The 17668-nt window shown below is 46.1% G+C and overlaps 1 protein-coding gene across 1 annotated transcript in view; it reads left to right on the top strand.

The window, feature by feature from the left end:
• Nucleotides 1–17668, top strand: part of dcc (DCC netrin 1 receptor) — a 204948-nt gene that overhangs the window by 96579 nt on the left and 90701 nt on the right. The window contains exons 6-7 of the mRNA XM_030084631.1: nucleotides 4678–4832; nucleotides 5552–5672. Of these exons, the coding sequence (XP_029940491.1) occupies nucleotides 4678–4832; nucleotides 5552–5672 (276 nt within the window). The remainder of the gene's footprint in view (nucleotides 1–4677; nucleotides 4833–5551; nucleotides 5673–17668) is intronic.

Below are 17668 nucleotides of genomic sequence, written 5' to 3'. Positions count from 1 at the left end.
TCTACACACAGGAAGAACATGAAAACTCCACAGGCTGAGACCAGAACCGGGTGACCCTGTGGTTTCAAACACAGTCAGTTTTATTCCTTAGATCTTTCATACAAACAGTCTGAAGCTTCTGAAGTCCGCCTGGACGATTCGTAAATCCTGCCTCTCCCTCGGCATCGAACATCTGTGTCGTTCTTGTCGTCTTTCCAGGATATAAACACTTTCCTCATTTCTCCATGCGAGAGCGTCGTTTTTTTATCTCCTGCATGTGTGTGGGTTTATTTGCTGAGTCTGTTTTCACCCTGTTCCGTTTTGTTTACATTTCACTTCCATTCATCCGCCAGCGTCTCTGCCTGCGCCAAGCCAAAAGCGTCATTTCTCCAAACCTGCTTCTTCTTTTTTTTTTTTTTTTTAACCCAATTCCACTCGTATGTGCAAACTGAATAGATGCGTAAAGAAAGCTGTGCATGTTTGCGATGAGAGGCATCGCGGTAACGGTGCGTTTAGAGGAGCTCAGATAACGAGACCTCCCGAAACCCTGCGACTCCCGATTCACTCTGACAGCAAACAGAACGACCAGATGCTGAACTGATGTCAACACGTTGTTGCTTTCAGTCCATGTTGACTCTTCCCTCCGAAGCGTTCTGAATGGTCCTCAGTTACTCAAGCACTGCCGCATCTTTGAGCAAGGCACCGATGGGTGGTCTCACCGTGTTTTTAGGTGGTTGAACACATCCATGTCGTTCTTTCAGTGATTCCTCTGAGCAGGGCTTTAGATCGGATTGCAGCATAATGAAAGTTGTAGAAAATGAATAATACAGTGAAGACTTCATGTAAAAGGAGATTATTCACATGACTCCATTTTCTGAGGAGTTGACCCGATCTTAATCCAGACCAGTGTTAATCTACCGACACACAATGTGTGCACGGTCTGGTCACAGCTAAAATAAAATAAATCTGCCCGATCAGGAAATGTCCTGATGCAACATTTCAAATTCGAAATTTATCACTGAACCAGAAAACATGATTTCCGAAATGAAGAATAAAACTTAAAGAAAGATTGTATTTGTCAAGAAGTTGGTTTTCTTAAATCTGTTTCCAGCCTTCACATTCCCCATGCTGTGTGTGTGTGTGTGTGTGTGTGTGTGTGTGTGTGTCTCAGCTCCGCCGGTGTCAGCATGCACGTCTTGATTTGTAAATTAAACACCTTTTCTATTTACTCTGAGCTCCGACTGTATAAATATTTGGTTTTTTTTATGGAAAGTGGATAATTTCCGAGGAAACAAAACTCTATAACGAAAGATCAACAACTCCCAGTGTGAGCAGTGGGATCTGAGACGTGAGCGAGCTTCTGAACGAGGCCCCGCAGAGACGCTACGTCTGAGTGTGACAGACAAGTGTTTGTTTCGCTGTCAGGAGTCCAAAACAAGACGCGTTCGCAGGCATACAGATGTGTTTCTTTACTCATTCTGTCTCAATGACAGGAATATTCCTTCTGAAGCCCAGCTGATTAAATTGACCATGAAAGCTTTGTTCGGAGTTAAGTTTAAACCAGCCAGGTTGTTCTCCTTTGGAAGCAGAATTATATATAAATATAGACAAAATGATGCAGTGTTCCAAGATGGCGGCTCGCGGCTCATATAGTGATGGTTTCATTAATGGGAGCTTTAGAGGAAATGGACGTAGTGAAATGAGCGGATGGACCGGAGCAGAACAATGAGGACATTTTCAACGCTTCAGCATCAAAGTTAGTTGAGAAATAAAGAGGAGAAAAATTGCCACCAAAATGCTATGTTTACGTCCGGATCTCAAAACTGTTGCTTAAGAAGAATCGCTTCTTTCCTGCTCCTTTTCCAAGAAGAACCAGCAGCGAGTTCGAGGTTTAACTTGGCTCCAAAGTGGAACCTCTGAGGAACTACATTCTAGTCTTTTTCCTTCATGTCTTAATTTAGTTGAGGAGTTCGAACACATGCAGCTAGGAACCGGAATCGAACTAGCAAATGGTTCTTCTTGGTGGAAAAGAGGTTTAAGTCCTTAAGGTTTCGTTGAGCTGTCGGTCAGCAGTGCTGCAGCATCGTGTTCAGCTGAACGTACGATGAAGGTCAACACACAGTGCTGTGAATTTTAGGATTTCCTCTCCTAATGTGAGCTAATGGAACCCCGTGTTGCTGTTGGGCCTCTTGAAAACAGCTGTGAATTAATGAGGACACACACTTCATTTGGAAATTAAGGTCGGCATTGATACAAGAGGGACGAAAACAAGGTGCGAAACGGGCCGAGTGCCCAGCAAGAGCAATGTTAGCCCTTCACCGGTGAACGATAGTGGCTTTACAGCCCATTAGGTCTCACGCGCACAGTGAGCCGTGTGTGTGTGTGTGTGTGTGTAGTGAGCCTCTATGGGTCTAGTTAATGACTAATAGTTGGCAGTTTGTGCAGATTAGAAGAGCTCCTCACTGAGTATCTGTTCACAGCCAGAGAGCTTTACTCCGTCCAATGTGTGAATGCTAAACTATTCCTGTACGAGTGCGACTGTCCTTCACCGTGTTCTGCTAACACACGCACACACACACACACCTACAGAACAGATGTTCATTGAAATGGATGATGGAGCTGATTTCCATTTGAATGCCGAGTGGAAGTTATTAGCACAGCGATAGAGAGCCAGCATCACTGATACGTGTATGTGTGTGTGTGTTTGTGTGTGAAAATGGTTGAGAAAGACACATTCCAGTCACATTGTTGTGCTTTTTCTCAGTTTTGACACATCCATCTTCTCACTGTCTGAAACACAATGATACGCTGCTGTTTATAACACCAGCTGTAAATTATAATCCTTCTAAATGTGTGTGTGCGTGTGTGTGTGTGTGTGTGTGTGTGTGTGTGTGTGTGTGTGTGTGTGTGTGTGTGTGTGTGTGTGTGCGCCCAGCGAGGTGGAGTGTGGTTGGGGTCACTTCGCAGCTGATGGTCTTATTACCATATGAATGGCTTCTCTCAGATGATTTCCAGGAGGACACAGAATCGTATTAAGACGCCGTCCTGCCTGCTCCTGTTGGTGTAACAACAAAAAAAAATCAGCAGAAAACACAAGTTCTTGTGTAAATGCTTCTCTTTGGATGACCAGGTAATGAGAGTCGAACCCGCCGCTGTGCAGAAAGAGGTTTAAAAAAACATCCCAACAATCAATGGGCGCGCGGGGAATTCCCCAAACACAACAAAGGCTGCTGAGTAATGGAGAGAGAGCGGCTGTCTGCCATCAGAATGAGACGAGCGACCTGGGAAGCTTCGCTCTTCACTCTGCTTTTAAAGAAAAACAACTTTTCTTCTCACTTTTAGAATCCACACACAATACACCAGTGAGCCGCCCTGATCCTTCCCCGACGTGTTTGACTTCCATGCAGATTCAGAGCGGAGGAGACTGATGGTGTTACAGAAAATACCGAAACTCTTCTTTGCTCTGCGACGGACGGAAACCGCACTGCGTGTCTTTACAGAATCTTCTGGAAGAGTTTCTCTTGCTGTGTGTCGTTGGCTCCTCCAGATGTTGAGGCGGCCTCGGCCTCTGCAGACAGATGTTCGTCCCGGCGGTTCTGGTCGATCTGTGACTCGAGTGCTGAGACGAGCCGACGGCCGTGGCGGCCGGTCCCGGGCTCTCCGCTCGCTCTCTAAAGGAAATCTTTAGCTCTTAATGAGAGCATTACTGCAGTGATAAAGTTACATCTCTACTTAATGATGTATCGATATGAGACTCGTGCACAACCCCACTCCTCCGATGGCGTTCCTCCTCTCTTTGTTCCTCTTCTGTGGACGTCAGAGTCACTCCGTCCCTCCTTCACTCTGCTGTGTTGTTTCCTTCCTCTGAGACCGAGAACTTCTTATTCAGATGCAGTGTGTGTGGTATCAGAGTAATCAATTTAAAATTAAATAAAAACATTTGAAACATGATGTATTCACGGAGCAAGGCGAAGGAACCGATCAGAGTGATGCAGTAAATCTGAATTTGTCTCAAAAACATGATAGGAAAGAGGAGCAGTGGAAGAGACTCGACACAGTACAGAAAGACTTTACCACTCAACAAGTTAATATTAGACACAAATGCAAACAGCGGAAGACCTTTAACTGCTGGAGAACAGTCCATTCTGCACGGTCTGTTTAATGCGCTTCATGGAACGTTTCACTTTACACGTCTGTCAGTTTGAATCCTCAGCTTGTCCTCTTGACGTCCGCTGCCAGTTTAATAATAATTCATCTGTTAAGTATAGAAAACAACATGCATTTCTTCATGTTTAAGATTCACACGTTCATTAATTTTGCATCTATCTCTCTGAAGTGCAGTACTTAATGCCACAGGCGTCTCCAAAGCCGCATTACACTGTCCGCTGTGCTGAATGAGAGCATTAGCTAAGGTTTAAAACAACAGCAACTCTCCAATAAACACCTGAAAATGTCGGATTAATCAGCGGCTGTCTGGGAGGAGACGAATGTGTGGCGATCCAGGGAGCGTGGCGCCATCAAACACACTCAGCTCTCCAATAATGGGCCCACGACTCGGTTTGTAATTGTTTTAATGGGTTTGTAATGAACCCAACCTGGCGAACGTGAAGCACGGCCCCGAAACGGAGGGAAGCAGCGCCAGGAGCGAGTTTCCGTGCAGGGAGACTTTCCTGACGCCTCCTCCTGTGTGTCCCGCAGTGCCTCCTCAGTTCCTCAACTACCCGACCAACACGTTCGCCTACGAGTCCACCGACATCGAGCTGGAGTGCGCCGTGACAGGCAACCCGCCGCCGACCGTCCGCTGGGTGAAGAACGGAGAGGAAGTCATCCCCAGCGACTATTTCCAGATCGTGGTGAGTCAAACAGGAAAAGTTCTCACACAGATTCTACTTGTTCTCACTGTTTCTTATCGAACACACCAAAACTTTATATTCTTATCCCTGAAAGAAGAAGAAGAAAAAAAAAACTAGGCTCCTGCTCAACTTCATTGGAAACTTATTATATCTTTGATTTTTATTTACTGAGCTCAGTAACCTGTGACGAGACAGAAAAGGAGGTAAAAGGATATATTTTGTTGAATAGGTTGGAATGGTTTAGTAAATCTTCACATTGTACTGTAATCTGGGATGTTTTCTTCCAATTAAAACCTTAATTTAATGGAGCTGGATAAGAGACCAGCGTGACGAGGCAGACTGTAAGAAGAGAGGGAGAACCTCTCCAAACAGAGGAGGATTTAAGGCAGAATATCATCCAAGACAAAAATAAAGCTGTGCATTACAGTAACACCTCCACTGTGGACAGTCCTGCACTAAAATCTGATCAGCGTCTCAGTCAAATAACCCCAAAACTGTACAGTCCGGGGATTATAATCCCACCTCAGCTGCTGGAAACGTGTGTGATTTCCATGAGGTTTATAGACATTACTGGTTATTTAATAGAAAGCTTGAGCTCAATAAACGGCTTGGGAATCATATGACTGGTGGACATCATTAATCTGATAATCTGGGTGTATCATTCATAATCTGACTGGATGCTCACACACATGTGGCTGACTGGATCTCTGCTCTCTCAGGACGGCAGCAACCTGCAGATTCTGGGCTTGGTGAAGTCCGACGAAGGATTCTATCAGTGTGTGGCTGAAAACTCTGCCGGCAGCTCGCAGGCCATGGCTCAGCTCCTGCTCCGAGAGCCAGGTAGAACACACACACACACACACACACACACACACGCACACACACACACACGCACACACACACACACTTCATGTCCCTGCTATCTTCACCTGTCATCATCTCCTCTCTGATTTCGCTGTTTTTCATCAGTTTTTTTTTTGTTTTGTTTTTTCCGTGGCGTCAGTCAGTTCAGAGAACAAACGGTGAAGACGGTCACCTTAAAGCTGCTCAGGCAGCAGAATGAACCTTCTGACTGTTTCTGACTCGGGGGAATCTCTCTGGAGGTTTGCATGTTCTCTCCCTGCCTGAGTGTGAAGATTAGCTGAAGAGGTGTTTGTCTGGTTGACTGGTGGCCTGTCAGCAGCCTGCGTGGAGACGGTTCATGTAGTGAAGAGATTCTGTTCCCAGCGGGGATGGAAACTGAAAAACAATTCATATTATGTAAGAATGAGCTCCCAGTGTTTCAATTCCTTGGAATTTGTATCCAATTTTGCAAGTGATTCCTTTAGTATGCAGAAACAGTCACACACACAGCGTGTGATAACTTTGAATGAATGTCGTGTTTTAATAATAATAATAATAATAATGATATATCCAATTTAAAAGCGCCTTTCACAACACCCAAGGACGCTGAACATTAAAACACCGAAAAAATTTAAAAGCAGTTTTAACAACATAAACAAAAGGCAACAACATTGAATGGTGAGTGCGACTATGAGCCAGTGTTGAAGCAGGACTGTCTGAAGAGGTGAGTTTTGAGTCGGGCTTTAAACAGTGGCAGGAAGTCAGTGGTGCGGAGGTCGGGAGGGAGAGCGTTCCAGAGCTGGAGCAGAGCGACTGAATGCTCTGTGCCCCATGGAGACGAGGCGGGCAGGGGGAACATAAAGCTGGAGGCTGGAGGAAGAGCGGAGTGAACGGACAGGAGTGGCCATGTGGAGGAGGTCAGATATGTAAGGTGGGGCAGGTTATGGAGTGCTTTGAATGTAATGAGAAGTGTCTTATAGTTAATTCTCTGTTTTATTGGAAGCCAGTGGAGTTGTTGTAAGATGGGGTGATGTGGTGAGTGGTGGGAGTCCGGGTGATGAGGCGAGCTGCAGAGTTTTGAAGGAGCTGCAGTTTCTGGAGGGATTTGTTGGGGAGACCAAGGAGAAGTGCGTTGCAGTAATCAATCCGGGAGGTGACGAGGCTGTGGACGAGGATGGCAGTGGTTTGAGAAGTGAGGAAGGGTCGGAGACGAGAGATGTTGCGCAGGTGAAAGTATGCAGACCGAGTAAGGTTTTGATGTGGGAGTGGTAAGAGAGTGTACTGTCAAGGATGACACCCAGGCTCTGGACCTGAGGGGAGGGAGGGACAGTCGAGTTGCGGATGGAAATGGAAAAACTGTTAGATTTGGAGAGACTGGAGGGGGTGCCTACAAGGAGGACTCAGTTTTAGAACTATTTAGTTTCAGGAAATTGAGAGTGAACCAGGAGTGAATTTCTTGTAGGCAGAGGGAGAGGGAGGCTGGAGGGAGTGATGAAGATGGCTGGTAGAGAGGTAGAGCTGGGTGTCATCCGCGTAGCAGTGGAAATTTATATTGTGTCTACGGAAGATGTGACCAAGCGGGAGAATGTAAATGATGAAGACAAGGGGACCCAGGACAGAACCCTGGGGCACGCCGGCAGAGACAGAGAAGGTGTTGGACTTATAAGATTTGAGTTGGATGAATTGTGTGCGGTCAGAAAGACAGGAGGTGAACCAAGCGAGGGGTATTTGGGAGATGCCAATGGATGAAAGTCTGAGAAGCAGAGTGCTAAGAGAAATTGTGTCGAATGCTGCTGAGAGATCATGGAGGATGAGAATGGAAAGTAAACCAGAGTCTGAAGCTAAGAGGAGGTCGTTGGTGATTTTGAGGAGTGCTGTTTCAGTACTGTGTAAGGGACGGAAGCCTGATTGAAACTGCTTGTAGATGTCGTTGGTGATGAGATGATTGTGGAGTTGAGAGGCTACAGATTTTTCAAGGATTTTGGAGAGGAAGGGTAAGTTGGAAATAGTAAGTTTGGTTGTGCTCCGGGGGTAATCTCAACCCAGCAGCAGTGGCGGCGTTAGCACGTCCTTCTGGTAATACTGCAGGTAGCTAGCTGGCTAACTAGCTAACTAACACTGCCTGTCATGTGAGAGCCATTCCCCTCATTGTAAACCCTGATATTACTGTTAACATTAGATAAATCCCTCCTCAGACATTTTTACCAATGAGAATCGATAAAGCACCGAATCATGATGCAGCATTGAAAATAGAATCAGAATCGTGAGAATCTGATCAATTTCTTAATCCTCATTCAATTAGGCTGCATTTCCACGGTGTAATGTGATCCAGGCTCCAGCACAGAGGTCAGCTGAAGAGGTCGCATGACTTCTCAGGAAGTAACTGTGAATATGTGTAAAAACAAAAAAAAAAAAAAAAGATCCGATTCAGGCAGCAAATCCAGACCTTCAGTGTGAATGTCGCCCCGGTCACTGATCACTCAGACCGATCCAGATCATTTCCGTGTGTGTGTATAACCTCCCGGTTCACTGTGTGTCCGGCACGCCGGCGGCTTTATGAAGTCGTTGTCATTTCCACTGTCGGATCACAGTCACAGCTGAGGGGACAGCAGGAGCGGCGGCGGCTGGCAGGCGCTTTGTTTGTTGTGTCGTGGTGTTGTTTGGACTGGGGTTAAAGTCCCGTTAGTCATGTGGAGTGACAGCAGCTACCACCATCTGATGGCAGACACACACACACACACACACACACACACACACACAGACACACAGATGAGAAGATGTGAACAGCTCAGCCTCTTTACAGAACACCTGAATCAGCACAACACAATCACTCTGCATCTAAATGGACGTGTGTGTGCGTGCATGTGTGAGTGTGTGTGCGTGTGTGTGTGTGTGCAGCAGACATGTTGCTGAGCCTTGTTTGCTGCAGTGTTAACCAGGAGGCTTGCTTCCGTACTTCCGCCCCTGCGGCTCCTCCTCTTCACCTCTTTCACAATAAGAGCCTCCCAGCATTTCTGCTCCCTCCTTCAGGTTTTTACTGTGAAGAATCAGCAGGAGATGGGAAGAATGTGTAAAAAGTTAAAATAGATACATCACCTTAGGTACAGATGCTGATGTGGGATTTACGACAATTTCTTTGTTTTGTCTTTGTTTTATCTGATCTTACAGCTTTGTTGTGCAGTTCCGTTTTTACATATATAATTTATGTCGTGAGAGCTCTTCAACATTCTTCCAAGACAAAAAAAAAACTAGGGTTGCACAACATTGGATTTTTGCTGATATCCGATATGCCGATATATCGAAACCCCTTTTAGACGATATCGATACTGATACCGATAATCACAAGGTTTTGTTTTTTTTTTCACTGTAAGGAAAGCTAAATCTCTCCTGTACTGGATTTTACATGTTACTCTTATTGTGACAGTCGTATTTGTTTAAGAAACACACATAAAACAAGACAAAAAACATTTGATTTTACCAAAAATAAGAAATGTATTGTTTTTTTCAAACTCAAGACTTTCAGTGTTGAAATACTTAAAAATAATTTCTTTAGATCACATGGATTTTAAATGTACAATGCATATTTAAACGTAACGGAGCTGCATTTGACTGTAGAGCTGCTGTAACAACCTGGTGACAGACACAGAGCTCTGCAGTGCAAATAAATGAAGTGCTACATTTTATTCAGGGAGCTTTTTCAGATGGAAAACAATAATAATCCTAAGTGATCAGCCGACTTGCAGGGTGCTTCCCTGAAATAATACTAACAAAGTGCTTTAACAAAAATCAAGCAGTGCCAAAATTTAAACTAGCTAGCTCAGACCTAAAATGCCAGTCCATTTCAGTATAAGGAATGAGGATAAAGAACAAAACCATTTCAATTAATTTTTTTTTTGTTTTGTTTTTTGCCGCACTATGGATGTCACCGCGCGCCCAATTACTACATCACCTTATCGCTGTGCCTATCGGCAGAAATGTTCATATCTGCCGATACCGATAAACGTGTTTTTAAGCTTTTATCAGCCGATACCGATATTGTGCCGATAATATCGTGCACCCCTAAAAAAAAACCACACCGCAGCTAAAAGACCCGAACAAACAGACCAGACGGAGTCATGAGAAAACAGCAAGTTATTGAAGAATGCTTTAAAATAAATAGATTTGGAGATTAAGAGCCGATTGGACAGATTTGACACCAGCTGACTTCATGCTGGTGAAAACACTGAAATATATTGAGTCAGGCAAACCTGTGTCAGTGGTTAGTCTAGTCCTAGTCTAGTGAAGTCCAGTACTAGTACTAGTACAGTGGTTAGAGTAGTACTGAGGAGGAACTGGAATCCAAGTGGAATCTAACTTCCTCTCTTTCTCCTTTCTTTTCTTTTGTTCTTTCCTCGTCTTTACTTTAATCACTGTGCAGCGTGTTGCTGCTCCCTTGAGCCGGCTGCACAGATGGCAACACACACACACACACACACACACACACACACACACACACACACACACACACACACACACACACAAAGGGGGTCAGATGGTTGGTGTTATCGCTTGGTTACTATCACCACGGGAACCGAGCAGCTCAGCAGGCTCACAGCGTCCAATCAGGCATTCCCGTGAGAAATCACAGAGTGTGTGTGTGTGTGTGTGTGTGTGTGTGTGTGTGTGTGTGTGTGTGTGTGTGTGTGTGTGTGTGTGTGTGAGACAGCATACCACCTTGTTACCCTTGACAGTTCTCGACCTCTTGATCTTTAGAGTGACTCTCCACACGTGCACTCCCACACTCACACACACACACTCACTCTCTCTCTCTCTCTCTCACACACACACACACACACACACACACACACACACACTCTCTCTCTCTCTCTCTCTCTCTCACACACACACACACACACACACACACACACACATACACACACACACACACACACACACACACACACACCTCCTGCCCCGACTTGCTGCTTCCACAGTAACTTCTGACACTTCTTCTCGGCTTTGTGTGTGTGTGTGTGTGTGTGTGTGTGTGTGTGTGTGTGTGTGTGTGTGTGTGTGTGTGTGTGTGTGTGTGTGACTGGCCGTTGCTTTGCTCGGGTGGAGTTGGGATGCGTGTGGGTTCCTCAGTGAAGTGGTGAATAAAGGAAGCGTTAACACTCAGTGTGTTCACGCGGTGGATGCGGCAGTGTGAGAAAGATTCCGTCGCTCACCTCAGATCTGTCACCTGGAGCTGGAACTCCTGTAAACTGTGTTAGAAAACACACAATACATGAAGTTGTCCCATTTCAAGCACGAAAACTTACAAAACTGACAAAAAATAATTGAAAAATGTACCATTGAATAATTACTTTAATGTGTTGTTAAATAAACTTAGAGTTAGATTCTTAAATATGTCATTAAGTCAGTGAAATATTGGATAATATTTTGTAAAAAAAAAAAAAAAAAAAACCTAATATATGTAATTATTTCACAATTCTCAATAATATTTCAGTATTTATATAATTGCTTCATGGTCCCGTGTTGCAGTGCTTCATAAAATGTCTTTATCTGGTCGGAAGGCAGAATAAATAATAACAAATAATGATTTAATGATGTTTTTACTTCTTCATTTAATTTGGGTATTTTCAGTCTTCCATGGCTCTGAACAGAGCTGATAAACTCTCATGATTAACCACAGCTGTCAGAATTCAGTGACGGGCTTTAGAAACAGTGTCTGCTGGCTGTTATATTCACTCACTGCGTCGTTTTTTTAAACGCTCGCATTACATGTGCCACATAAACGCCACCGGGGCGAGGGCTCCTTCATGTTTCACTTGTTTCTTTTTCATGATGACGGTGCACACCGATGACGTTCTGTTTTTTTCATCACATACGGTTCAGATTGTGCTTTTGTTCCAGCACGCTTTAAGTCGCGCTCAAAGTTTTCTGGATTCATGTCGGACGGCGCGGCGAGCCGCTGAACGTAGAAGATTGGTAAAATCACTCCGTTTGCAGGAGCCTCGGATGAGATTTGGGGTTTGTGTGAATCGTTCCGAACTTGATGCTGTGTAAAGTGTGTGTGTGGGTGTGGGCGCGTGTGTGTGTGATGTATTCATTCATGGTTGGAAAAGCCATAATCAGCGCCTCCCCTCCCCTCCCCTCCCTCCTCCTGCTCCTTCTGTTTTACAGTCTCCTCACTCCTCTGTCTGCTGCTGGGCCTCATTCAAACCCTGGTCTGGATCCCATCCGGATCCCGGACCAGGGTTTGAACCAACCTTCTTCGCTCGCACACGGCTTCCTGTCATCTCTTCACCTGCTCTAATTTCCTGCCTCATTCGGCCTCCCAGCTCCCAGCGCCGGCCGGACGGTCTCGTCCAGCCGCAGGAAATTAAAGGCGGCGCGCCTCATTTCCAAACTCCGCCGCTCGGTTTTCATATTCCAGAGCCGAGGAAACCGTTTAGGCCGGTCCTGAGATCGGCTACGGCCACCTCCGCGTTTTAATCACCACACTGGAAAGACCAACACATCCAGGGCTTGTAATTTGACATCAGGCTCCCTCCAGTAAGCAGCTCCACCGTCAAGATGAAGAATTTAAAACATACAAATTTAATTGACGTCATTCATTCATTCAGTCTTCTTCTTCTTCGTTTTTAACCTATAAAGTGACATCTGCTCGAGAGATAGAGAGACAGAAGGAGAAAATAGACCCAGATCATTTCCTGACTGCTGGAAGAGATGCAAGAAAGCCGGAGAGCGAGAGAGGAAGAGGAGGAAGAGGTGTGAGAGAATTCTAATGAAAAGAGAGGGGATAAGAGATAAAATTCAATCAGCCAGCTCCATTTGGTGCGTGCCGGGAGAGAAAAGGTGGAGGGAGTGTGGGATGGAAGGAAGGAAGGAGGAGGAGGAAGAGGAGGAAGAAAGAGAGAGAGAGAGAGAGAGAAGGGGATGAAAGATGGAGGGGTCAAGCGAAGGGCAGGGCGAGCGAGACACAGAGAGGAGAGGAAGTGTGTCAGCCATGACAGATTTGTATTCCACAGCCAACGTCTGACCTTAGCAAACCCATCACACACACACACACACACACACACACACACACACACACCACTATACAATAGTGTGTAGAAGAACGTGTATATAGGAGGGGGATGTCTGTTTCCATGGTGATGATAGCCTCCTCTCTCCTCGGAAGACCGAGAGAGAGAGAGAGAGGAGAGAGAGAGAGAGAGAGAGAGAGGAGAGAGAGTGACAGGTAGAGATACATATTAAGTGTTTGCCTGAGAGCAACAGCCAAAAAGGTGTGTGTGTGTGTGTGTGTGTGTGTGTGGTGTGTGTGTGTGTGTGTGTGTGTGTGTGTGTGTGTGTGTGTGTGTGTGTGTGTGTGTGTTTGTGTGTGTGTGTGTGTGAACATCTGTTTCTCGCAGGATTCTCACATGAATGGAGACGGCTCTGTTTGTACGTCACATTTTTCATTTGATCATATTTTTGTTCAAATGACAATAAATACTTATTTTCGCTGTGAGGAGAACTGGAGTGGAAGAACACAGTGATATGATCGTGTGTGTGTGTGTGTGTGTGTGTGTGTGTGTGTGTGTGTGTGTGTGTGTGTGTGTGTGTGTGTGTGTGTGTGTGTGTGTGTGTGTGTGTGTGTGTGGGTGTGTTGATCTTAAAGGCCACTTGGATCAATAAGTCATCTGTGATGCTGCGTTCATGGTCAGAGTTATTAGTAGGACTCTAATGGGACACATAATGTTCACAGAACCTTTACTGTCCTCCGTCTGTCCATCCATCCATTCATTCGTCCATCCATCTATCCATCCATTCATTTGCCCCTCAGTCCATGCATTCGCCCCTCCGTCGATCCATTTGTTCATCCATCTATCCATCCATCCGTCCTTCTGCCCTTCCATCCATCTTTCCATCCATCTGTAGCACTGGCAGCTAATCAAGTAAGCTAGGTGTTTAGCCACAGGTGAACTCGGTGTTATCGTCCCTCTTCTCTCCCAGTCAGCTCAGCGGCTCGTCAGCCTCGAGGCCCGTTTGTTTTTGGCCACGAGCGAAATGAGCAGAAGTGTTTTTGACTCATGCGTTTGGATTCTCCTCGATGAAATGAATTCACAGGGACTCCTGTCTGTGTCCGGCCCCTGTTGCGGGGTGGTTTCCACACTGGAAGCTGACATGAACATACAATCCGCTGCGACGGCATGGCCGAGTTAGCAACAGTCACCAAGAGGGGCGGGGCTTATCCAAAGGTCAATTAAGCAGCAGTTGGGTGAGTCTGTCACATAAAATCCCAATAAAATACATTCATATTTCTGGATGTAATGTGAACAATTTGGTAAAGTTCAAGGATCTATGAATAGTTTAGCAAACCGCAGTGGAACATTCTTTCCTCTGAGTTTATTAAACACCGTCCACATCGAGCAGCAGCGAGGCTGCCAGCACAATCATGAAACATCATCCTCCTGACTATTTATGTGGAATTTATGCCTGATTAAAAAAAGAAGCCTCAGATGACCTCTGTAACAGCTGCACAGCCAGAGAGGGAAGCCGAGTGTCTTCAGCCAAACACCTCCACGATGCTAACGCCACCGCTGCTCTCAGGAGAAATCAAGAATAATTCTCCAAAAGGGAACATGTGGCGCGCTGGTCTTTAAGCCCCCCTGCCGAGCGGCAGAGCGTACCGACGTCGGGCTGAGGCTTTATCACCATCAGCAGGTCACTGCCAGATTAGACTCAAACAGCAAAATGAAAGAAAGACATTTATAAACTCTTATGAACACAAGACTCCAAGAGAGAAACTCAGCAGCTGCTTCTCAGAGGTGAAAGTTTCGTTCTAACTTACTGTTACTTTGAAAGAAGTTGCTAATCGAGCTGGAACTCTGCAGATCTTCTTCCTGGTTGTTGTTGCAGCAACAGGGTCGTTTTTGTCCTGGATGATGTTTGAATTCTTCATATTTTGGGGGGAATTATCTGCTATTAGTGACGGAAGCTGCTCTGCTCCCTTCCTCCTCCTCCTCCTCCTCCTCCTCCTCCTCCCAGTGTCTCTTTAATCTGTGGCGACCGGGTGTTGCCCTCCAGGGAGTCCGGGTCTCTGCAGTGGGGGATTAAACCCCCCGGGGGTCCAGCCGGAGGCCTGTCACGCTGTTTTATTGGGTGGAGTTAATCAGACAGTTACCATCGGAGTGAGGAGCAACAAGCGCGCCGAGGCAACCGGCGCTGGTTTCATAACGGTCGTTCATCACTGGGAAGCTATTTTTAAAATTAAGCCATCCTTCTGAATTCATGCTAAAAACATCCACCGAGCCGTAATTAGGATGCTCTCAGACCTCACGTTCGTTTTTAAACCTGGAAATGAGCTCTCTCGATGGGTTCGTGCAGAATCGGTTTGTTCTGTTGGGATTCAACATCTTTCAGTGTGAGCTGGACCGAGAGGCAGAAGTTCTGGAGGTCATATTTTCCTCGGTTATTTACAGCCAGGCAGTCCGTATCGGCGTGGCACACACACATTTCAGAAGTGAATTAATATTATCAGCGGAATGAGGGATATCAGTGATCACTGTGTGCTCACGGTCGTATAGGGAGACGCTGAACTATTTGTTTCTAACGCTGCGCGCCGGTTCACCGCCTTCATTTGCTTTCCTCGATAATCCCTCCTTCATGAGCGGCTCGCTCCATTAAAAACCCCAGAAATGTTCCTCTGCTCCTCCTTCATGCCGCTGATGCTTCTGCGACGTCGGCCTTTATCGATCACGCAGTGGAAGGTCATGCAGACGCGCGCTCGTGCGTGTGCACGTGCCGGCCATCGACTGATTAGAGGTCCGAGAGGTCCCTGTGGCACACCGCCTCACCACCTGCAGCTAAATGTGTCGCCATGCTGTGTGTGTGTGTGTGTGTGTGTGTGTGTGTGTGTGTGTGTGTGTGTGTGTGTGTGTGTGTGTGTTGTCACTTCCAACATTGATCTCCGTTGTGATGAAACACCTTCCTATCAGCCCCTTCATCATCACTCAGCAGGTGTGTGTGTGTGTGTGTGTGTGTTTGTATGTGCGTGTTTCTGATGATTTCACAGGATGATCCTAGCGATCAGCCACTCCATTATGACCAGTGCCAGGTGAAGTGATGCTCACTGTTTTCCTCTCAGTTGAAGGTTTGTTTGAAGCAGAGCGCAGGATGAAACGACTCACTCCATTCACGATACTGTATCGACGATAGGGGGGTTTTTTTCTCAGCACAATTCTCCAGAAAAATTGTGACTGAAATATTTATCTTCTCGTCTTATTTTCAATATCGTACCAAATAAAACATGTGTTTAATCCTGAGGCGGGTTCAGTGACTGACTGTAAGGCACCAGCCGTGTTTGCTTTACTTTTTAAAGAACGGCTTCAGATTTGATTTGTCTGAACAAAGGTCAAATAGATTAACAGATTTTTACATCGTTTGCATCATTTTAATTTGTCACTAGTTTGAATCGATCCTGGACTCACTGGCGCTCCATGCCCTTGGCCTTCATGGACCAATGCGCCATGTGTTCCAGATCAGATCATATGTTACATTTTTCTGTATTTAACTTACAAATTAAGGTCTCTCTGCCTCATCTTTCAGCACACACACACTGGAAGCAGTGTGAATGTAGCACACTTCTCAGGGGGAGCCAGTAAATCAGCCCTGATCGGCTGTGCTGGACCTGTGCAGCCCGTTGGCCAGACGGCCGCTCCCACAGCAGCCTCAGGACCCGACTCTCTCCGTGTGTCGACGCTTTATCTACATTTCACCGTCAGCCCACGGTTTTCTCTGAGCAGACGTGGATTACCGAGGATGGCGGCTGAGGCCCATCTGGAAGGTCTCTGCCTGTTTCCTGGGTGGGCTGACCTTGGTGGGACTTCCTGAAAGTCTGCAGGTTGTGCTTGTTTGTCCGTGTCAGTGGATTATTCCTGGCTGACTGCAGTCGGCGGCTGTTTGTTGATAATTCCTGGATGACGGCGGCCGCGCGCCCGCTCATGCATGCGGCTGTTTGTTTATGCAGGGTAATGGACGAGTCCCCGGGGGCCGCCGCTCACGCTGGCTCGCGCAGGGCGCCAGTCACGGAGCTCATTCACTCACGTTTCCGGAGAAGGACGGCGGCACGGCGTGTTTCACTCCCGTCTCACATCAGGGATGGTTAGGAGGCCTGTTTCTGTGCCCTTGAGCAAAACGCCACGTCGAGGATGGAGTCTGACTGCAGTCAGCTGAAACTCATCCTGATCGTTCCTGAAAGATTTTCATTTCATCTGGTTTTATTATACAAGAGATACAGATCACAGGTCACATCCAGTAAAGAGGTCATCCGGGGTCACATGCAGCCATTTAAACCAATAAATAACTGAAAATGTTTTTCTTCATCTTGAAGCCAAGAAGTTTGACTTTACATGTTGAAACATTCTTTATTTGCCCTGGTTCATGTTTTGTCAGCTAATCTGACTAAAACGGTGAAACATTTTAGGAACTCTAACAGAATAAGTTTAAAGGAGGGGTATTATGCAAAATCCACTTTTGTGAGCTTTGTATCATGCTATAGTGTCATTTCCCCATTAAAAAGACGCATGGAGTTGTTTCCTGAACCATTCAGGCATATTTGAGCAATCCCTGGATCTCCCCCTGGCAGCCATATTAAAGCTGGTGTCCGGAGTTTCAGTTCGTTTCCAACGTATGTATCATTTTTCAACAGAGCTTAAATGTGTCAGTCTGATTCGATACTACAATATAATATTAGCATAAAGCAATATAAAAATTAATTTATGAGCCCCGCCTTCGTCTCATAGACCCCCATGTTATCCGAAAAAGCGCCGGTCAGCGTCAGCCAATAGACTTCGAGCTTCCGCATTCTCGTGTTGTCAATCAAAGTGTGGAGCAGCCAGAGAGCACAGCCGCTCGCCCAGCAGAGGAGAGTTAGCAACGCAGCAGCCGCCGCGCTTACCTCGGATATATCCACTGTCTGCTGAACATCCACCGTAAACAGCTAAACATGGAGGATGCTGTAGGAC

The sequence above is a fragment of the Salarias fasciatus genome (assembly GCF_902148845.1).
Source record: "Salarias fasciatus chromosome 7 unlocalized genomic scaffold, fSalaFa1.1 super_scaffold_4, whole genome shotgun sequence".
NCBI classification, from domain to species: domain Eukaryota; kingdom Metazoa; phylum Chordata; class Actinopteri; order Blenniiformes; family Blenniidae; genus Salarias; species Salarias fasciatus.
The sequence above is the reverse complement of the archived record's forward strand: the minus strand, read 5'-3'. Positions and strand labels throughout refer to the sequence as shown.